At 45.4% G+C, this 23270-nt stretch overlaps 1 protein-coding gene across 1 annotated transcript; it reads right to left on the reverse strand.

The window, feature by feature from the left end:
- Nucleotides 1–836: 836 nt before the first annotated feature.
- Nucleotides 837–18960, reverse strand: Sf3a3 (splicing factor 3a subunit 3). Its single transcript, XM_027399219.2, has 17 exons — nucleotides 18778–18960; nucleotides 18484–18531; nucleotides 18104–18156; nucleotides 17890–17995; nucleotides 16992–17064; nucleotides 15671–15762; nucleotides 13689–13771; nucleotides 12278–12416; nucleotides 10961–11029; nucleotides 10131–10198; nucleotides 9793–9900; nucleotides 8913–8982; nucleotides 6839–7003; nucleotides 6642–6752; nucleotides 5387–5477; nucleotides 2038–2093; nucleotides 837–1124 (listed from the first exon to the last, which is right to left on the reverse strand). Exons 1-17 carry the CDS (start codon nucleotides 18871–18873, stop codon nucleotides 1047–1049), a joined length of 1506 nt encoding a protein of 501 aa, XP_027255020.1. The 5' UTR covers nucleotides 18874–18960; the 3' UTR covers nucleotides 837–1046.
- Nucleotides 18961–23270: the final 4310 nt, after the last annotated feature.

Below are 23270 nucleotides of genomic sequence, written 5' to 3' on the forward strand. Positions count from 1 at the left end.
CCAAAGCACATATCACACAAGGAATGGGTTGACCAGAGAGATGTAATGAAGAGTAGGGGTGATGAGACCCTTGCTGCCACGGGCATGACAAGGACAATGGGTATACGGAAGAAGATTGCCAGCCACAGCTGGGCGTTAGGTATCAGGGGAAAAACCTGATTAATCAGAGAAATGGCAGAGAAGCAACCAGTGACAGACAGACTCTCTCTCTCTCCCGTCCAAAGGGCCTGCAAATCTTTCTAAGTCCCTCCTTACTACTTCCTGTGTCTCTTTATATGTATTCTGGGTTCTCCAAAACCTCTATGGCTAATTCTGGTTGGCTAGTCAATAACTGCCCCCTGATTGAAGGTTAAACTAGGAGTGTCAGTGTGAACAAATATCCCACATTTTCCTTTTGTCTATGGCTAATTTCTGTATGTAAAACAGGCAAGCCTTGAGGCTACTTTCAGTCCTCACCCTCTTGTCTTCTATGTGTACACTGATAGTTGACTCACTGAGGGCAGAGCCCATTCTAGTATGATGCTCATTTGGGGAGTGGCAAGGAAGGTACAGATGATAAGGAGAAAGGTTAGGTGTCAATCACTTGACACATGCCAGTGTGGTGGTAAAGACCTATAATTTCAGCACTCGGAGGCTGAAGCAGGATTGGTCAGAGTTCAAGGCCAGCCTGGGCTATAGAGTGAGACACATACAGACAGAGAATTACCTCACATGATAGAGGCAATAAGAACTACCTCCTAAGCCTAAATTGCTCCTGAAATTGGCGAGAACAAAGCAGACAGGCACTAAGAACAAAAGGACATTACTTCATAAACCTGGGTTTCAGAACCAACACATCCAGAACAAGAGCTGGTTTTATTTTCCCACAGATCTTTTTAATATAAAACAAAGATAAAACACATCTCAATTCTGCAATCTGCCAGCATGTCTTGTTTCTATAAGACACACACTAGACTGAAGACTACATAGCAAAAAGTCTTTAAGAGCATTTGGTTGGGGAAAAATAGAAAAAGCAGATCTCAGGGAAGCCTGGGCAAGGCCGACCACTAGAGCAGTCCTTGTCTTTTCAGATCCTCGTATGTCTTCTTGTTCACAACATTGCCACTGGAGTCTTCATATTCTTCCTGAAAAGGAAGGGCTCTCTGTTAGCTACACAGAATTCCACAGCAAACCCTGGTACCCAGAAACCAGCATTCATCTAACATGGCTTTCTCAACTAGAGTTCCACAAGGGAACAATGCTACCTCCAGTTATCTAGAGCAGCACCAGTTGTGCTCACCCTGTGTCTGAGGCAAGAAAGCCTGGTAGGGGAAGGCTGGCCAAACACAGCAATGTGAAATGGTTCCCAAAAAGTCTGGGTTTCTGCTCACTGGCCACTGCAGTTGATGACAGGGAGGCCAAACAGGCTTGGTGCTTCAGGCCTACATTACAAAGCTAGAAAGGCTCTTGACTGAAATACTGATACTGAATAAAGGAGACTACCGCCAGTCTCCACAGGACCCAGACACCATTACTTTCAAAGTGTGGCACTCATCTCCAAGACATGTCAAGCCCAACAAGGACACATCCCCACTCCAAATGAGGACTTCCTCTGACTAGATACTTTTCTCAGTCATCTAAGAGGTAACAGACTTTTTTGTTTGTTTTTTTTGAGGCAGGGTTTCTCTGTATTATTTTGGAGCCTGGCCTGGAACTTGCTCGGTAGACCAGGCTGGCCTCGAACTCGCAGAGATCCACCAGCCTCTGCCTCCCCAGTGCTGGGATTAAAGGCGTGCGCCACCAACGCCTGGAGAGGTGACAGACTTCTTAACTTTAGAAATCCTCAGGGTAGCACAAGAGACTGGGTGCTCTTGTTCACATCACCCTCAGTGGGAGAACATAACTGCCTAATGAATAGACTTAAGTATGACAACAGGGTTATGTAGACACTGTCCCATTACACTTGCTCCTGCAGTACACCTCCTTTCCACTCCTCTCTGCATGGTAAGGGAGCTGCCACCTGATGTCACACCTAACACTCTCCATATCTGCACCCACCTCGGTGTCGGGCTGCCATCGTTCTGAAGCCTTCTGCAGTTTCAGCTTGGCCCACACTGCAGGATGAGATAAGCAACCATTAGGACCCACAGTCCACGGGGTACAATGTCACATCACTCCCACTGCCCTGCTCCAGCAGCCCCTCCTGCAAGACTCCAGCTGCCCCCAGAGGGAATTCTGATTTAGAACCACCTACAGATGAAACTCCTTTTATTCAGAAATTTACCATGATCTCACTGTGCGGTAAAAGGAAGGTACATTAGGACTTTTTAGAATAGAGTATGAAAAAAAAAAAAAAATGCCAGGCTTGGGGGCATACACCTGTAATCTCAACATTTAGGAGACAGAGGAAGAAGGATCAGGCAGTTTAAGGTTAGCCTTGGCTACATAGTGAGATTGAGGCCAGTCTGTGCTAAATGGGCAACCCTACCTCATGAAACAATTATAACAGTAAAAAGAAATTATTTCAAAGAAGTTAATGTGGAGCAGTCCTCAGGGATTATGGAGTAAAATAACAATGGATCATAGCTGAGAAGGCTTAAATACATGTCCTGGCTACATTTTCTTATTCTTTTGAGACAGGGTCTCTCTGTTGCCCTGGCTGTCCTTGAGTTCACTGTGTAGACTAGGTTGGCCTGGAACTCAGAGATCCTGCCTCTACTTCCTGAGTGTTGGGATTAAAGGAGTGCATCACCAGTTATTTGTGAAGAGGGAACCTCAAATGAGAAAATGTCCCCATGATAATGTTTGTAGTGTACTTTCTTGATTAATGACTGACAGGGATGGCTCAGCTCACTGTGGGTGCTGCCCCCTCAGGGCAGGTAGGTGGTTTTAAGAAAGCAGACTGAGCAAAGCCATGAGAACAAGCCAGAAAGCAGTGTTCCTCCATGGCCTCTGCTCTGGTTCCTGTCTTGAGTTCCTACAGTAACTTCCCTCAGTGACAGACTGTGATGTCAAAGTGTAAGCCAAATAAACGCTTTCCTTCCCAAGTTGATTTTGGCTATGTTTTCACGAGACAGAAAGCAAACCAAACTATAACCCACATTACTATCCACACTGACTGCCTGAAAAAGCAGTCAACATCTGCTGCCACCTTTTTATTTTTTATTTTTTGCCTGAATATGCAGTGTGCATGCATGTTTAATCTTAAAATATGAGTAACTGCCTGTGAATGATGACCTGAGTTTGATCTTGCATGACCTTGCATCAGGTGCCCTGACCTATACAGGCGCATGCAGTGGAAGATCTACACATGCAGTGCCATGCACACATGTGAGCCCACATGCAAACATACACATGTGGTAAATAAATATAAGAAAAAAAGTTTTTGTTTTGTTTTTCAAGACAGAGTTTCTCTGTATAGCCTTGACCATCCTGGAAATTGTTCTGTAGACCAGGCTGGCCTCAAACTCAAAGATCTGACTGTCTTTGCCTCCCAAGTGCTGGGATTAAAGGTGTGTACCATTACCACCACAGGGTCCAGAAAAAAAAATTTTTTAAGCATTTGAAATGTAGAATTTTTTTTTATAATTTATTTATTCTTATTCTGTGTACATTGACATTTAGTCTGCATATATGTCTGTGTGAGGGTGTCAGATCTTGGAGTTACAGTTGTTAGCTGCCATGTGGGTACTGGGAATCGAACTGAGGTCCTATGGAAGAACAGTCAGTGCTCTTAACCACTGAGCCATCTCTCCAGCCCTTGAAATGTAGAATTATGATTCATTCTATAAACTATGCTTCAATTTCCTACCAACAAAGCAAAAGGGAAAAAAATAAAACAGGAAGTTAATTGTGCTAGATGTGGTAGCTCATGCCTATAATCCTGGCACATAGGAGGTTGAGACAGGAGGATTACCACCAATTCAAAGTGAGTCTCACAGCAGTCTGACCAAGAGTCAGACCCCATGCCCATAAGAAAACAAGAGCTGGGATATGTCTCAGAAGGTGAAGAGTCTACGATGCAAGCATGCAGACCCGAGTTTAGATCTTTAACCCCCATGTAAAAGCCAAGCGGCACGGGCTGGAGAGATGGCTCAGAGGTTAAGAGCACTGACTGCTCTTCCAGAGGTCCTGAGTTCAATTCCCAGCAACCACATGGTGGTTCACAACCATCCATTATGAGATCTGGTGCCCTCTTCTGGTGTACAGATATACATGGAAGCAGAATATTGTATACATAAGAAATAAATAAAAATCTTAAAAAAAAAAAAAAAAAAAAAAGCCAAGCAGCACAATGTCCATGGCCCTGATGCTGAAGGGGAGGGGGTAACTCTCTGGACTCCAGCCTAGCTCAATCAATGGGCTACAAGTTTGAGGACAGAGCTTATCTTAAAAAAAAAAAAAAAAGAGTGGCTGGAGAAAATGGCTCAGTAGTTAAGAGCACTGGCTGCTCTTCCAGAGGACCTGGGGTTCACCACCCCAGCACCCACATGGCAGCACACAAATGTCTGTAACTCCAGTTCCAGGGGATCTGATGCTCACTTCTGTTCCACTGGATCTTGGACACACACAGTGTACAAAAAGTCACATAAGCAAGCACAAACACAAACTCACACACATTTTTAATTAAAAAAATAAAAATAAGGTGGAAAGTGATTAAGGAACCTATAGCCTTTACATACACACACATTTACTCATATGTACACATATATAAGCTCTTGAAGCTGGGTGTGGCAATACAGGTAATTACAGCACTCAGGAGGCAGAGGCAGGTCTGAGTTTGAGGCTAGCCTGGTCTATATGGTGAGTTCCAAGACAGCCAGGACTACATCGTAAGACCCTACCTAAAACCAAACCAAGCCAAACCCAACTGTCTAGCTAGCATAAAGTGAAACACAACAAGAAAAGGTGAGTGAGAAAGCAAAGGACTCTGCCAGGAAGGTGTTAGTAGCAGAGACTGCTAGGCAAGGAGAGGCCCATCACACATTCTGCTCAGCTCTTCCTCCAACAAGTACTTTGCTGCTGTGTTCTGTTATCTGCAGCTCAGAAAAAAAGCCTACCAAGCCATCTCTGTTTTCCTCTTCTGGACCACTGATTCTTAACACGTTAAAGTCAATTCAGTGTAAACACATAACATACACTCAGAATCTTCCAGAGAGGAAAGTTCACAGACTCAGGCTAAAAGCCCTGTTCTAACCTCAGCATAGGATTTATTTCAAGGGAGATATAATCAGTACTACTGCCTGGCTCACTCCCCTAAAGAATGCACTAATTATATGTGTGCCTGTGTGCTGAAGCTTTCTACAGTCACAACCTCTGTCCTTGGGCCTGGAGACAGCAGGGCACTGGCACAGCTGTAGGAGGGGCCACTTGCTCTGGCTAGGGAAGAGACCGCAAGCTTACTCACAGGAGACAGCATCTTCAATCTGTGTCACATTTGCAAAGTGGGCAGTGTTTGGGATGCCCAAACACCTCATGCCATGAGCATGACGCCATTCCTAGAAGAGAAGCAAAGGGACAATGTGAAGCAGAGACAGTTGAGAGAGCACTCACTTCATTCTACCAGACCCAACTCCAGCAAAAGGAAGCATCCCTTCTGAGGTGTGTCTACACACACAGCTGGCTGTGACTGACACAGGCTGGCAATGTCAAGCAGGGCTGCACTGTCTCAGGCTTACAAACATCAGATTCCAGGGTTGGTGTTGTTAGAAAAGTGCAACTCAGACTCATTACTCAATCCTATGGAGAAGCTGATAGAGCCAGCAACCATAGCAGCAGGGCTGTGAGGGCAGGCTGGTATCCCTGGAGGTACAGGAGCAAACTGCTGAGCAGACAGAGCATGGTGAAATCACAACTTCAGCTTAAAGCCACCATAGGCTTTATCCTGGACACCAACCCCAATCACCTGAGGTGGTACTAAGAAAAACTCAGCTCATCAGAGGCATAGAGAAAAAGACCCAGGGGCAGCTAGTAACATGTCTCAGAGGGGAGTTCATGTAATTCGCCATGTTTGTCTAGTATTAAGTCTCTTCCATTATGTAAAATGCCCTCCAAAAATGGACAGAATGCAACAAGGGTGAACCCACTTAAAATGAGGTAGTAGTACTCAGACACAACTTGTGTCAAGAATAGGTCAGTAAATATCAGGGCCTATTTTTTTCTGCAAAGAGGCAAAGGCCTATTTAAAACCTAAAAAGAACCCACAACTACAAAAACCTGCTCAGCCCCCTTTAATAGCAATGTAGAGACGACCAAGAAGCCAGAGATGGTCCAAGATGCTATAGAAAAACAAGAAAAGAGTGGTGGCGCAAGCCTTTAATCCACACTTGGGAAGCAGAGGCAGGTGAATCTGAGTTCAAGGCCAGCCTGGTCTACAGAGTGAGTACCAGGAGAGGCTCCAAAGCTACACAGAGAAACCCTGTCTCCAGAGAAAAGTATAAGAACAAGCAGGAGGAAGCCACATGAAGTTCCACAGCAGAGTGGTAGCACGATTCCAGATACGACCCAGGTTTCAGGGCTAGCACAGCCGATGGCCATTGGCACAGGCCTCTCTGATTCCTTTCAGCTCTGGACACTAGAGGCCTTCACAGACTGCTACCATTCTCCTCTCTAAAGAGTTGTTTCTACTCAATTCCCAAGAGAAAAGGCTCTGAACTTCTTACAGCAAAGTGCCTCTGGAAGGCCTTCGGCCCTCGGTAGGTGTAGTTTCCACAAATCTCACAGTTGTAGTTGATGTTCAGGCCATGAAGCTTATACAGCCAGTAGGGGATGGGCTAAAAGAAACCAAACAACAGCATTAGATTACCAAGCTCTTGTGTGCTTCCACAATGGGAGAGGAGAGGGGTCCCATGAGGCTTACTTTGCCGTCCCAGCCCAGGGGCAGGTTTTTGGGGTTGTAAATGATCTCATTCTCTTCGTCTTCACTTTCGCTCTCACTGATCTGCTCCTCCTCCTCCTCCTCTCGCTCTTCTCCTGTCCTGGCTTGCTTGCGCTGTACATTTTCATGAGTGAGCTGTCGCTGTTCCTAAGATGGGTAATAAAGAGCAAAGACAGAGGAAATTAGTGTAGACATGAAGGGACAGTTTCTCTAACTCTTGCTGATGCTTTCCTGCCAAGGATAGGTTTTGGTTGTAGAATAAGGGTTGGCAAGACGGCTCTGCTGTTTAAAAAGTACTTGCCAGGTAGCCTGATGACCTGAGTTCAAGCCTCAGAATCCAGGTAAAAAACCACATCTACAATCTTAGCATTTAGAACACAATGGGAGGTGGAGACAGGAGACTCACCTGGAAGCCCATGGCAGACTAGTCTGCAGCATGAAGCACAGTACCAATGGGAGGGAGATGGGGCCTCAGACCAAGGTGTGAAGGTGTGAACAGAGTCCTGAAACTTGTCTTTTTTTTTTTTTTTAAAGAATTTTATTTATTTATTATGTATACAGTCTTCTGCCTGCATGCCAGCAGAGGGTACCAGATCTCATTCAAGGTGGTTGGGAGCCACCATGTGGTTGCTGGGAATTGAATTCAGGACCTCTGGAAGAGCAGTCAGTGCTCTTAACTGCTGAGCCATCTCTCCAGCCCCTGAAACTTGTCTTTTGACCTCCACATGTGAGACTATATTCACACACGTCACATACATGTCATACATACACATGTATCTCTGTCACACACACACCCCACTCAGTAACTTTAAAAATTAATAGAAAATAGGAGAGTAAGTCTTGCCTTCTTGTTAGAACCATGCTCACAGTCCACACCTGGTTCTGAAGGAAGTCCAAGGTTTTAGTGCACAAGCCTGGATCCTCACAGGTCTCAGCACTGCTGAGCCAGTCTTTCTACTGTGGTGACCGCCCTGCCCAAGACGGCCACTTCCATTCACAATGAGTTCCCTATTTGGTTGACTTTCAATGCAGCCACTCATTTCTCTGACCTCAGTGTGAGGTACTTAAGGACCACGACACACTCATTTCATATGGAAAATTCAGTATAATGCTTCAAAACCAACAGCCATAAATAAATGGCGAAGTAATGACAAACATCCTATGGTTCAGAGTGAGAGCAACTTTGGGAAGCACAGGCTAGAACTAGTTAGAATTCAGTAGAACTGGTTAGAATTCAGAGGTGCCATGTCCTGGTTGAAAAAGCAAAACACTTCCAGAAAAGGGAGAAAGCAGTAGGCATACATCAGGCCAAGGGCACGGAGGTAATGGCTTCTCAGCCAGCTTCAGAGGACTGGCCACCCACACTGCTACCCACATTACAACAGCCCATGGTCACTGCCTCGGACATCTAATGTCTGACCAATCTTTCAAGAGACTCACTCATTAGAGAAGCAGCAGGGGACTACTTCCCCAGCTGTGTTGGTGGGTGCTAAAAATAAATCAGAATCATTTATTTCTGTCCACAGAAAGGGCAGATATACAAACAAGTTATCTTGGACAAGTCAAACCTGTTCCACCTCCCACCCACCCTTGGGACTCCCTGAGACAATGCAGGAATGTTCATAGCCGTCTTGGTACTAGCCTTCCTCTAGCCTTGCTTGGTTTTACAATCTCCACATGGGCAGAACACTGTGTCACAGTAAATCACCCCTGAAGCGCTGCTATGAATCACCTTTGTCTTGCCTTTTGAGTGCCTGCTTCTTGGGTCACCCCCGGTCTATGCTGAACCTCAGCAAAGAGCTGCATTATTCTTGATCTGGCTGAAAGGGTGGGGGGGTCTGTTGTCTATGTCTGGCCTTGTGGGAATTGGGCAGCCTTGGGAATATCACTTAACAACAGAACAGGAACCTACTGAAGGGCCAAGGACTTCAAGAGAACCACAATTTAAAATGAATTTTCTGCCTACCCCCTCCTTATTTGAACGTGGGAAAAAAATTCTTCATATCTAATTCCCACACGGAGCAGCACCACAGCTCTCACAAGACAATGCACTCACCCCTAGAATCTCCACGTATTCATAGATCTGAGCTTCCAGGAAAGCAATATCTTTGTTCCTCTCAGTGTCTCTGAGAACAAGAAGAAAGCTGTGTCAGTTAAAGGTTCTTTCTGCACCTACAGCTTTACTCCTGAAAGGAGCACTGACTCTGTGACTGCATTAGAAACCCCCAGGCACACGAGCAACATAACACCATGCAGAGCAAGCTCTCTGCTTTAAGTCCTGCTGTCTCCTCTTCACATTGCCTATAAAGTCAATGACCCCGTAAGACTATTCCAACCCTAATACTGTAACTTATAGAGGACCATAGTATACAGGAAGTCCTGCAAGCAAATGCATGACAAAGTCCTAACTTCACTGCTTAGAAACTGCAAGAAAGGGCACATATTGCAACTTTCCCAAGCCCCCGAAAAAATTAGAGTAACAACTACTATTCAGGCTTAGTATGACAAATTAGAAAAGAACATTAAAACAAACAAAAACCTCCAAATGCCCAAAACAAAAAAATAATATAAAATACTCTGTATAGGTATGTGGCTTTTGAATACGTTTGACTGTCTTTAGTAAAAGTAGAAGCTAGGCCACAGTGGCACATGCCTTTAATCCTAGCAGTAGGGAGGCAGAGGCAGGCAGATCTCTGTGAGTTCAAGGTCAGCTTGGTCTACAGAACAACTTCAAGTACAGCCAGGGCTACACAGAGAAACCCTGTCTTGAAAAAAAAGATTAAGGTCCTGCCCAGAAATGTAGCAAGTTTGCAGCCAACCTGAGGTACAGGAGATCCTGTCTTAAAAGGAAAAAGCAAAGCAAAAGGAAAGAGGGAAAGCAGACCCTACGGGAAAGAAATCTAAAATAAGAATAGAGATGCGCCCCAGCTACTCACCTTTTTGTACCCTTTGATTTGGGATTTTTGGCAAACAGAGAAGTGTCGAGTGACTCCAAGGACTTTCCTTTGGTGCTGAACAGCCTCTGAGCTCGCTCTTCTAGGGTCCTAAGGAGGCAGGGGGTACATAGGATTTTAGGGTGAACTTTATGTAGAGCAGGCTGGCGTGAGACTCAGAGCCTACTGGCCTCTGCCTCTTAAGTGCTGGGGTTAAAAGTGTGCACCATCATGCCCTGCACAAGATAGTTTTTGCAGTGTAGGGCAACAGAAAACAACAAAATCTGAACCACACAGTAAACACACAATAAGTAGCTTTGATAGAAAAACTGGGTTCTTACCCACCACATTTCAGGCCTAAAGCCAACAGTGCAGATTTCAACCTGTCCAGACCCAGGGATGCCAACTCCTACAAAAGATAAATTAATTACAAAATAGAACAATTAGCTTTTTCCACAGGCAAGACTACATTCTACAGCCAACCTAGCTTTCAGTATCCAGAGACAGACTACTGCCATGTCTAGATGCTGCCACACTGGGAGGGTGGTGTAGGTAGAATTCTATCTGTAGGTAGAATCGGTCCTACCAGTATTTTCGCAGAGATGGGAACTGAACTTGGGACCCCACACCTGCTGATAGAGCACTACACCAACAGAGCTGTCTCCAGTACACTGTTCTCCTTTAGAATTACTGTCTTTGTGTTTTGAGACAGGGTATCATTCTGAAGCTAGCTTCACATTAACAGCAATTCTCCTGCTGCAGCTACCCTCTAACTCTAAATACTGTAACATCTTATCACACTTCTCTTAAAGAAGTTGAAAGGTTTTTTCCTCCTGGTTTTTCCATATGCCTAGTACATGCCTGTCCTCAGGAAATGGTATTATTGCAAGTCTAAGACACTGAAGACAGGAAGCAAGTGGTCCCTCTGAAGGATGGCCAGGGCTAGTGAGACAGCTAAGAAAGAAACAATGTTTGCTTTAAGTGATAACCTGAGTTTGAGCCTCAGGAGAGAAGCTGGTGGAAGGAGAGAACCAATGCTCACAGCTTATCATCTGCACATGCGTGCTGTGGCACATGTGTAGAGACATACAACTACTCCTACACAATAAATTTAATAACAACACAAAGATGGCCAAGCAAGGCTACTATCATCTACTGTCCTAAAACATACCTCCCAGGAGGAGAATGCAGAGAGATCAAGATGGGCTCCAGCATGGGTCAGGGCACTGCTCGTCTCTTTCTGGCAAGAACAAGAAGTTTAAGATCCAGGTTAATAAGATGAATGAAGGTACGCGAGCCGTCTAAATTCCCAGGACTGGCTGGCCCCTTTCTTTAATCACATTTACAAATAATGATCAAATCATACAGAAATGAAGCAAAAAATTAAAAAGATGGCTAGTTTCTTCCTGAAGGTTCAAGTTTATCAACAGAACACGTGTGTGTGTGTGTGTGTGTGTGTGTGTGTGTGTGTGTGTGTGTGTGTGTGTGTCATATCTAATCATTCAAACCGATCAGATTTTGTTCAGCAGGAGACACAGAGTAATCAGGATATGGTTGTAAAAAATCACAGGCCCAGGGCTGGAGAGATGGCTCAAAGGTTAAGAGCACCGTCTGCTCTTCCAGAGGTCCTGAGTTCAATTCCCAGCAACCACATGGTGGCTCACAACCATCTGTCAAGATCTGGTGCCCTCTTCTGGCTTGCAGGCATACATGCAAGTGGAACGTTGTATAAATAAAAAATAAAAAAATAAATGTTTAAAAAATATTAAAAAAAAAAAAAAATCCCAGGCCCAAGCCAGGCAGTGATAGCACACATCATTAATCCTAGCACTGGGGAGGCAGAGGCAGGTGGACCTTTGTGAGTTTGAGACCAGCCTGGTCTACAAAGCAAGTTCAAGGACAGGCTCCAAAGCTACAGAGAAACCCTGTCTCAGAAGCAAGCAAGCAAACAAACAAAAAACCCCTGGCCCTAGACAATGGCCAGTGGGTCCTGACAAATCTTGTTCAAAGTGTACAAAGAAAGCCTTGCTTTAGGGTAGAGTTGATCCTGAGGGACTGGCATCCAATGTCCTGAAGCAGAGACTCAAGACTGAAATAGTAAGCTTGCTGTGGGATATTTGTACACTGTGTGAAGGTGTATTGCTGTGATGGGTGTAATAAAAAGCTGAGTGGCCAACAGCTAGGCAGGAGGTATAGGCAGGATTTCCAGAGAGAGGAAGGAGAGAAGGAGGATTTTAGGCATGTGGAAGATAGAGAGGAAACAGGAGGTACAAGATGGAAAAGAGGTAACGCCACATGATAGGAAGTAGATTAATATAAATGGGCTAATTTAAGTTATAAGAGCTAGTAAGGAGCAAGCCTAAGTTATAGGCCAGGCTATGATAATTAACAGTAAGCCTCCGTGTCATTATTTGGGATCTGCTAGCAGGACAGAAAAAGACTTGCTACCTAAGTTCACTTCCCGGGCATGAACCCCGCTGAAGCTCACCGGCCATCCAGGAAAGGTACCATTATCCCACTTCTTCTCAAAGTCGGTCTGAATCTTCCCAAAGAGTTCATTCTGATCCTGAAGGGGCTTCACTCTATCTGTGTAATCCTGGAGGTACTCCAGCAGCATTTCCAGGTATCTGCAGAACACGCAACAGAGAAAGCAATCACAGCTTCTATCTGTGACATACTGCTATGCCCTGCAAACTATACTTCATTTCTTTCTTTTTCTTTTCTTTTTTAAAGACAGGTTTCTTTGTGTAGCTCTGACTTTGCTGGAACTCAACCAGGCTGGCCTGGAACTCAGAGATCTGCCTGCCTCTGCCTCCCAAGTGCTGGGATTAAAGGCGTGTGCCACCACCACCTGGTTCACCACTAAATTTTTAAAATGAGCGTAATTTTTTTTTTTTCACATCATGACCTTTCCTACCTCCTTTTATCCTCGAGAAGTAATGTCAATTACTAGGTCTTAATTAACTCACAGATAAAAAAAAAAGGTCAAGTAAACAGAATATGAGAAAGAGCAAGCTTAGGAACACTAAGGAAAAGTGTGATAAATTCATTATTACTTTCCACTTAATACCAGATCCAAGCACGTAGCCAGTCCTGGAAACTTTCCCTGTTAAACTCCAAAAACTTCAGAGGTCCCCAAACAGACTTTTTTCTATATTCCACAAAATTAAGGAAGGTATGGGTAAGACCACAGACGTTCCCATAGATACTATGGTAGTCTGAATGTAACTGCTTCCATAAGCTCATAGGCAGTGGCATTATTAGATGTGGCTTTGTTGGAATAGGTGTGGCCTGGGAGGAACTGTGTCACTGTGGGGGTGGTCTTTAAGGTTTCAAATATGCTCAAGACAAACTCAGTGTTTCAGTTACCTTCCTGTTGCCTCTGGATCAATATGTAGGACTCCCAGCTACTTCTCCAGCACAATGTCTGACTGCACATCACCATGTCCCATCATGATAATGGACTGACTCTCTGAACTTTAAGCCACCCAATTAAATGTTTTCCCTTATAAGAATTCCCATGGTCATGGTGTCTCTTTACAGCAATAGAAACCCTAACCAACAAAGATACCTTTGTCCACAACCAAAAATACAGATTTTTATTTTATTTCTTGAGACAGGGTCTCACTATACATCCCTGGTTGGCTTGGACTATGACTAGGCTGGCCTCAAATTCAGTGATCCACCTGCCTCTGCCTCTTAAGAGTGCTGGGACTAATGGCACACACCATTATATCAGCATCACAAATATTTTTAAACTAACACTCACTTATCTTCTGATAAATCCAGAAGTCATTTATGTAGAACATTCATGCAACAAAAGCCAGAACTCTGACTTCAAAACTTCCCATGAAATTCTAGCTAAATCCAGAAAAGGCCAGCAAACTGTTAATGCCTACCTCTTATACTCTGCATTCTTTCTTTCTTTAGGAATGTCAAATAACTGGTCAAAGATGGACAAGTAAGTGATGTAATCCAGCTTCTGAAAAGAGAAGAGAAATAACAAAAGACAAGTCAATTACTATTCAAAAAGTAAGGTCAAGTGCTGGAAAGATGGCTCAGTGGATACAGGTGCTTGCTGCCAAGTGTAAAGACCTGAGTTCTTGGAAGCAGAGGACTAACTCCCTCTAGTTACCCTTAGACCTCTATACTTGAAGGGCACTGCACACATATACCAAATAAATAAATTTTGTTTTAAAAAGCAAGGCCAAATTGACTGTTCTCTAACCAAGTATCAAGGCTTGGCTTTTCTTTCCTGTCTTTCAATCCCTAAGGCTGTTGATTCCACTTAAGTGAGCAGAAGATTGCTGGAAATGAAACTAACCCTACAAGATCAAGTTAACAAACCCAAATCCAAACAAGTCACATGTTGGATTTTTAGGGTGGGCCAGGCTCCTGTCTAAGGATTTTGCCATTCTCAAATAAGGTCCTGAAAGGTTACCTATGTTAATTCATGAAGCCACTTCCTGAAGATCTTTGAACCAAACATGGGGGTGCAAAAAAGAACAAGACATCTTGTCTGCAGAGTTTACAGGTTAGTAGCTGAACTTGGGGACATTTCCCCATAAAGACAAGGTCTCACAGAGATCCTTCTGCCTCTGACTCCTGAGTGCTGGAGTTACAGGTGTGCCACCATGCCCCATCTATGAACTTACTATTAAACTTCCATGTGACCAATTTGCCATTTTAAACCTCATCACTGAACAAACAACAAATAAACACCTGCCCCGCAAAAAGACATGAACTATTCCTTTTCTGACAGAGATCGTGTTATGTTTCTCACATGCCTCATACTGTGCATCTAACACAAGAACATTCAGAGTATTTATGGGTTTAAAAACTTGCCAGGCAGTGATAGCACATGCCTTTAATCCCAGTATATGGGAGGCAGAGGCAGGGGGGTCTCTGTGAGTTCAAGGCCAGCCTGGTCTACAGAGCTAGCCCCAGGACAGCAAGAGTTACACAGAGCAACCCTTTCTCAGAAAACGAACAAAAAAGTTATTTATCTTTGGGCAGGGGGTTAGTTCAATGAGTCAAGTGCTTATAGCATAAACATGAGACCCTAACAACAGATCCCCAAACCCCATGTAAAAGCTGGACATGGTGGTACACACCCAGACTCCTAGTGCCAGGAAGGCAGAGACAAAGATCCTTGGGGCTCACAAGCCAGCCAGAATAGCTCAAAAGGTGAGCTCCATGTTTAGTGAAAGATCTTGTCTCAAGAACTAAAGTGGCAGGACCAGAGAGACAGCTCAGCAATTAAGACTACTTATTGTTCTGGAAAAGGACCCAGATTCAATTCCCAGCACTCACAGAGTGGCTCACAACCATGTGCAATGAAACTCCAGCTCTAGGGGATATAGCTCCCTTTTCTGGCTTCTAAGGGTACTAAGCACACACATGATGAATACATGCAGGCAAAACACTCATAAAATAGAAATACATAAAAAAAAAACCCTCTATTAAAAAAATACAGCGGAAGCCTGGTAGTGGTGGGACATGTCTTTAATCCTAACACTTGGGAGGCAGAGAGCAACAGGACAGGCTCCAAAGCTACACAGAGAAACCGTATCTCGAAAAACAAAAAGAAAAAACAAACAAACAAAACAAGTGTGGTAAGCAACTGATGTTGGCCTCTGGCTTCTATGTGCACACTCCCCTCAGATTTCAACTGCATGAACACATTAAAATAATGAAAATTATTAAAGAAAATAATGGGCTTGCTGTGTTAACTGTAGGCAGGTGCCATTTTATTATAAATATTGTTTATTATTCCAAGAAATGGGATCACCTACTTAATATCAACACACATTACATGTGGCACACTCCATGTACTTTAACTAGGTATCTTGATTTCATCCCTCCCCTCTTCAGGCCTTACCTCAGACGCCTTCAGGTTAATGTACTTAAGGTAGCAGTCATGAAGATCAAGGTAACGACCATAACCCTCTTCATCTGTGAACTCCACCAGGTCTGTAGGAATCACACATGTCAATGATTCTGATATTACAGACCACTTTCCTGAACTTGCTCTATCACTACCTGTTCGACGATCCATGAAGTAGCCCTTCACTCCTATGTTCTCCTTACTCTCATTAAATTAACACATCTAGGCTTTCATTTTGAGCTTAGATAGCACAAAATAAGTATTTTGTGCAAGATCATCAGGATGCCAATATAGCCCAGAAACCAATCTGAAAACCCAACTATCAATTTCTGAGGTACTCGGGGGTGGGGGTTAAAAGTAGAATTTCATATGGTCTAAACTGGCCTCAGACATCTGATGTGCCTGCTTCCACCTAAGTGCTGGGATGACAGGCACGTGTCACCATGCTGGTTTACACAGGTCGGAAGTGAACTCAGGTTCTCAGCAATATTCTACCAACTGAGCTAATTTTTGTACACAGATCTAATCTCCACATTACCCCGTACATTGCTTTAAAATTAGCACTCAGAAGGCTGAGGCAGGTGGATCATGAGTTCAAGGCCAGCTGCACATGGGAGCAAGAGCAGCCTGATCTACATAGTGAGTTCCAGAACAGCTATAGCTATGTAGAGAGACCCTGTCTCAACAACAAACACCCCCCCACACACAAAAAAAAACCCACCACTACCCACCACCACCAAAAAAAAAAAAAAAAAATCACAAAACCAGACAAACATAAATGCCAGTCGGTCAGTCGGTGGTGGGTACTCCTTTAGTCTCAGCATTGGGGAGGGCAGAGGCAGGAAGATGTCTGAGTTCTAGGCCAGCCTGGTCTACAGAGTAAGTTCCAGAACAGCCAGGGCTACAAGGAGAAACCCTGTCTTGAAAAACAAAGAAACAAAGAAAGAAAGGGCTGGACAGATGGCTCAATAGTTAAGGAAGAAAAACAACAAGAAAAACAAAAACAAAACAAAGACACCTGTCCATAACTTTTTGATTTAAATGATATCAGATATATTAGACCTGGACCCAGGTCTGATTCCCAGCCCCCAAATGGTACTCAAAATCCAGTCCTAGAGGATACGACTTCCTCTCCTGGCCTCCTCAGGCATAGCACACACACTGTCTATAGGTATCATGCAGGCAAAACACCCATACAGACAAAATAAAAATAAAGGCTTAAAAAAAAAAAAAGATAGAGAGAGAAGATAGGTTCTAGCTATATAGCCCAGGATGGCTTCAAATTTCTCAGAAAGAAACATTAAATCATACTTACTTTGTGCCTCTTCACTTGGATTTTCTCGAGCCTTCAGGAGCTCCTCAAATTCCACTGACATTGGCACACAGATCTGGGGGAAGGAGAAAGCGCAGGTGGATCAGTGTCTCATGCATGCATAGAACTGGACTTCTGATACCTGATTTGCCCTGTGGTGTTCAGGAGCTTACTACTGTTCTCCTCTTGCTTTGCTTAGTATAACTGGAAGGCAGTCATTACCACAAAATCTGGGCTCTTAAGGAAGGATTGCATTGGAAGAGATAGTCTAGGAAAGTTTTTTTTTTTTTTTTTTTTGGAGACAGGTTTTCTCTGTGTAGCTTTGGAGCCTGTCCTGGAACTCACTCTGCAAACCAGGCTGGCCTCGAACTCACAGAGATCCACCTGCCTCTGCCTCCTGATCCCTGAGATTAAAGGCTTGCACCACCACCGCCTAGCAGAAAAGATATATGATAAAGGAGTTGGTGCTGGACATGAATCCTGAAGGTGTTCATTAACTCTGGAGTGAGCAGAGTGATGTTGTGTTGGTAGAAGATTTCAAGGCAGAATTAGGAGCACAGTGTATTGGGTGGGGGAGAATTCTTATGAAAGATAAAAAGGAGAAAGTAAGTTTGGATAAGGAGTCTAGACTATGATGCAGACAAAATCTGAATGAAGCCAATAAAGAACTCTGGAGCAAAAATTAATCATTTCTCATCAGAAAGAAAAAAGTAGGCCCTCGTGCCTTCACTGTGTTCCTTTACTGGCTGAGAGATGTCAGGAACGATGTCAGCTAACTATGCTCACTGCAGTTAAGTGGCAAGCCCTTTCTTGGAGTGACATCTGAATGGCATACCCCCATTTTCCTTGCACCTTTTCTTATTTTAGGGTAGGTTTGGGGAAATACTTCAGGAGACCATACCTCATTTGGGTGTTTCCGATGAAATTCCTTTATCTGCTTGAGTCTGTTATAGAATTCAGCAAACTCATTGGGTCCTGAAATAGCATTGAGTTCCTCTTTTCGAAGTCTGCAAAATAATGACAAACCCGAAGAGTATAAAGCACAAAGCCAATCCTCTCACCATGCCGCCTCAGAAGCTCTACCTGCTGAGGGGATGTATGTGACTGTCACTTACCCATCTTTATCATCATACAAATCCCTCAAGTTCCCACTGACCTCCATGTATCTCTGAAAGGCAAACACAAATCCATCAGAATGAAGCAATTTGTACAACGACAGGGCTAAATAAACAACGAAGGCTTTCTTGGCCAAGCCCAAGGAAACCTCATGAGATACGAGCTCTTGAAAGTTCCTCTAGACAGCCTGAGTGGGGAGTGGTGGCACACACCGTTAATGCCAGCATGTGGAGGCAGAGACAGGACTTACGTCTAAGAACCTGAGACGGGGTATTCTCAGCACCTACAAGCAGTCCTCACGCTGAGCCTCCGCACCTTCCCTGCCAGCACTTTCCCCGCCCAGCCCAACCTAAAAGGAAGCGGACAGCGGGGCACTCACATCTTGCATGGCCCGCGTGCGGTGATCAGAATTGATCTGGTCCCGGAGCTGGAGAAAGGCAAACAGATGCTGTTAGTTTGAGTTCGGGGGTTGGAAAGGCCACCCGAAGGACGAGTTTATTGGTTTAGGTCTCAGGAGCTGAAGCAGAGGGACTGCTGGGGCCTCGGAGGATGTTACCGAGGCCAGAGCGCAGAGGCAGCCCAGGAGGAAGGCGAAGATGGGGCGCGGGGAGGGTCTAAGGCCGAAGAAAGCGCTCAGGGGCTCCGGATGCGTTCCCGACCACGGTCCACTCACCGTGGACTTCTTAGTGAGCATCTCTTTGGCCATGACATCCATGAGCCGTTCTTTCTCCTCATGATAGCGCCGTTGCTGCTCCAAAATTGTTTCCATTTTCCCTTCGCCGCGGCGCTTCAATTCAGACGACCAACACGGCCGGAAGCAGCGCCTGCCGCCTTGTGCGCCTCCGTCTCTCTCTCAACGCGCTGCATCCGGCTGCACCAAAGTTCCGTGAGTTCCGGAAGTGCCTTGGGGGACCTCAAAAAATGAACACCACACGGAGAGCAAGTCCTTGCTGTCGGTACCACTGCCCCCCGCTGGCTGGAGGTGTGGAGGAGCGATGCTCAGCGACTGAATGCCTGCAAAAATGCTGTAGGCGGAGGGTGAGAGGCAACTGCTGCCTGGGGCTCTCTGTGGCCAGCTGGGCCGGCAAGACTCACTGATGTGGACCGGGATTGAGAAGTTGAAGGATACAAGAAGGGAAAGAGGAACTGGAATCTCTAGTTTCAGGGTGTGACCGCTGGTGTTTTCTCCTTGTCTGGACTTTAGTATCTGTCAGTAAAGTGAGGAGGTGGTTTTGTTCTTAACTCCTATGTGGAAATAACCTTTATCAGCAGAGGGCTCTTTAAGTAAAATGTGGTATATTCAAGCAATGAAATGCTTGCTATTCAGTACAGGGTTACCTCTGATTCTCCGTATCCTTAATTCTTCTGCCTCTGCCTACCATGTGCTGGCTGTACGGCTTAGAAAATGAGATCTAGGCTGCCTTTCTTTAAAGGAGGAGGAAGAGGAAGAAGCAAAAAAGATTAACAGCGCTCCAGAGGCAGAGGCAGACAGATCTCTGTGAGTTCTAAGCCAGCCTGGTCTACATAGTGAGTTACAGAACAGCCAGGGCTACATGGAGAGACTGGGACTCAGGAAACAAACACACAGATTAGGACTTGAGATCTGAATCAGTATAAAGAGCTTGTCCAGCATGCACTGAGAACAGAGTTGGAGCCAAGTAGAGTGGCTCACACCTGTAATTCTAATATTTGGGAGACTGAGGCAGGAAGGGAGCAAGTTCAAGCTCAGCCTGCCCTTTGTAGTAAGAGAGCATCTCAAAACAATAAACAAACACCAGGTGGTGGTGGTAAAAGCCCTTAATTCTGCCACTAGGGAGGCAGAGGCAAGTGGATCTCTGAGTTGGAGACCAGTCTGGACTACAGAGCAAGTTCCAGGACAGCCAGAGCTACACAGAGAAACCCTGTCTTGAAAAACCAGGAACAAAACAAAACAAAAAAAACAACAGAAACAGTGTTCACATGAAATGTTTGGATCAGCAAATCCATGGAGACAAAGGGAAGATGAGAGAAGGGTTGGTTGGGATAAGAAGTGACTTAAAAAGAGCAGAAGGAATGAATCCTTTTGAGGGTGGCAATATTTGTACAATTCTATCAACTTTGCTAAAATGAAATCGAGTTGTAGCACTTAAAGTGAATGGTAATTATAACCTCAATAAATCTCCTATTTAAAAACATCTGGGGGAGCCGGGCGTTGGTGGCACATGCCTTTAATCCCAGCACTCGGGAGGCAGAGGCAGGCGGATCTCTGTGAGTTCGAGTCCAGCCTGGTCTCCAGAGCGAGTGCCAGGACAGGCTCCAAAGCTACACAGAGAAACTCTGTCTCGAAAAACAAACAAACAAAAAAAACAAAACAAAACAAAAACAACAACAACAACAAAAAAAACATCTGGGGGGCTGGAAAGATTGATCAGCACTTAAGAGTACTGCTTGCAGCCAGGCGGTGGTGGCACATACCTTTAATCCCAGCACTCAGGAGGCAGAGGCAGGCGGATCTCTGTGAGTTCGAGACCAGCCTGGTCTACAAGAGCTAGTTCCAGGACAGCCTCCAAAGCCACAGAGGAAACCCTGTCTCAACACCCCCCTCAAAAAACTCCCCAAAATCAACAACAAAAAATCAGGAGGATGGTTAGGACTTGCTGAATTCTAGGCTACTACGGCCTTATGCTTTATTAAAAAAAGAAAAAGTGCACTATCATTAAAAAAAATTCCCCAGTTCCTTGAAATTTTTCTTTATTTATACTCAAGATACAGCATCCCTCCTTCTTTGTCTTTAATGTACATACACTTTTCTTTTTCTTTTCTTTTCTTTTTTGGTTTTTTGAGACAGGGTCCTTGGCTAGTCCCAAATTCACTATGTAGCCAAAGATTATCCTGAACTTCTGCCCGCACCCAAGTGCTGGGATAATAGGCATGTGCCAAGCAGGTGTTACTATGTTAGTTTCTTCTTTTTTTAATTTGTATTTTATGTACATTGATATTTTGCCTGCATGTATGTCTGCGTGAGGGTGTTGGATCCCCTGGAACAGGAGTTATAGACAGTTGTGAGCTGCCATGTGGGTGGTGGGAATTGAACTTGTATCCTCTGGAAGAGCAGTCAGCCAGTGCTCTTAACTGCTGAGCCATCTCTCTAGCCCACTATGTTAGTTTCAAAATAAATTAAGCTTGAGATGTTGAATCTGAACAGTGTTCATACTGAGATAAACGAAACCATTTACAACTCTCTTTCTCTGAGATGAGCCGGGGACCTCAGCCCTGCCGTTCTCACTCTGCCTCAGGTCTGCCGCCTCCCTTAAATGCTACTGTCCACACACACTCACTACACACTGCTTCCAAACCAGTCACTAGGCCCCACCTTCCCCCTTGCCACTGCCATACCTCTCATGATAGTTCCTGGCCCACTGCACCAGTGTTCTGATCAGCCTGCTCATTTTACTGCTAATCCATTATTCAGACACAGCCAGAATGATCTTTCTCAAACTGACCCTCCAATGCCCCCGCTTCAACATTTCCAAGGGCTGCTCACCAGTAGGGTGAGGTCTGTTTAAGTTGGCACCTGACTTTTGACTACCCCGGCTCTGCCTGCCATATTAGTGGCTTGGCACTCCCTCTGTAATGAATTACTTATGCTTCCCCAAACCAGCGCATGTCTTTAGGCCTCTGGGTCTTTCCCCAGCTATTCTCTATGCTTAGACTGCTATGCCTCAACAAGTGTTTATTGAACTTTTAGCAAGGCTTCGAGTGCAGGAAGCTGAGAAGGCAGGTGCGTAAGAACAGCAGTTCTCTGGTCGTGGGAGAATGCCGGGAAAATGTAGACCTACAGCTGTTATAAGCATGTATGGTGAGCATTCATAAAAGTTTGTTGAAAATGTTGGGCTGGCAGTATGGCTCTGGTGATGTTGGCATGATTGCACTGAAGGGTGCTGGCTATCAAGCCACCTGAGTCGTTTTTTTTCCTTTTTTTTTTTTTTCGAGACAGGGTTTCTCTGCAGCTTTGGAGCCTATCCTAGCACTCGCTCTGTTGACCAGGCTGGCCTCGAACTCACAGAGATCCGCCTGCCTCTGCCTCCCGAGTGCAGCGCCACCTGAGTCTTAAGTTCCCCCACATGGTGGAGAGAACTGACTCCCATAAGTTGTCCTCTGACCTCTACTTTGTGCCATGGCAAGCAAAAATAATAAAAAAGGCCAACTACAAACGGGACGATGGTGACACACTCCTTTAATCCCAGCACTCTGGAGCAGAGGCAGATGGATATCTGAGTTCCAGCCTGGCCTGAGGGAGATCCAGGTCCAGAGCTGCACAGAGAAACTCTTGTTGGGGGTGGGGGGAATACAAAAGGATCCTCCGAGTGGCTAGGGGTTGGCTCACTCTACCTCTCTGAAGGCTGAGACAAGATAATCAGCCCGGGCTATACTATACAGTAAGAACCTGTTCCTCCTTCCCTCCTCACCCAGTAAAATCCAACCACTGCCAGTACAAAGATTTAATCTTGATCTTCAGGTTTCTTGTCTTTGCGACTTTAGGCAGATGACCCGGGAGTCTGCATCTCTGAGAAACCGCAGTAAGGCCGGCTTAGAGTTAGGGAGTAGTATTTCTTGAGATACTACACTCTCACTGTTTCCTCTTGGCACCTCCCCTCTACCCCCGAGTCTCCGCCTCCAGAGGCTGCTGTAGCCACCGGGGTGCGTACCTGCCGCCACAGTCCCACCGCGGAGACCGCGGCCAGGGGCCAAGCCCAGACGACTTAGGCGTCCAGCGGTAGAGTGCTCCACCCCATCGCCCCACTCCAGGGGACAGCCCCTCCGGCGGCTCACTCCCGCCCCCGCCAGTGAATCACGAGAGGCGGGGCCATGACCCATTCATGCTGGGAATCGGATCCAGATGTTCCCCGGCGCGTGCAGCTGCATCCTTGCCTTTTTTGGCAAAAAAACGTGCGGCCGTGAGCGGATCCTGAGCCACCCCCACTAATCCTTGGGTAGAGGGGGAAGGGGGTTGAGGGTCTGGGCCCAACTGGGGATCAGAACTCCGTGCTTGTATGTCGGGTTGGGGCAGGGTTGTTGGGGGCGGGGGAAGATGTGTACCAGACCAAGAAACCCACTGCCATCCGGCTCTGTTTGGCACTTCTCCCAATCCCTCCCTCCCTCCCTCCCTTCCAGAGGAAAAAGCCC

Source organism: Cricetulus griseus, chromosome 2, assembly GCF_003668045.3.
Source record: "Cricetulus griseus strain 17A/GY chromosome 2, alternate assembly CriGri-PICRH-1.0, whole genome shotgun sequence".
In the NCBI taxonomy this organism is placed as follows: domain Eukaryota; kingdom Metazoa; phylum Chordata; class Mammalia; order Rodentia; family Cricetidae; genus Cricetulus; species Cricetulus griseus.

Bases quoted from the DNA above. Each gene is read 5' to 3' on its own strand.
- Sf3a3 (XM_027399219.2), bottom strand. From the start codon at position 18,873: ATGGAAACAATTTTGGAGCAGCAACGGCGCTATCATGAGGAGAAAGAA. The intron at 18,157-18,483 runs GTGAGTGCCCCG...TTTGCCTTTCAG, and splicing joins GCACGCGGGCCATGCAAGAT to AGATACATGGAGGTCAGTGG. The intron at 5,478-6,641 runs GTAAGAAGTTCA...CTTCTCTTCTAG, and splicing joins CCTTCCAGAGGCACTTTGCT to GAATGGCGTCATGCTCATGG.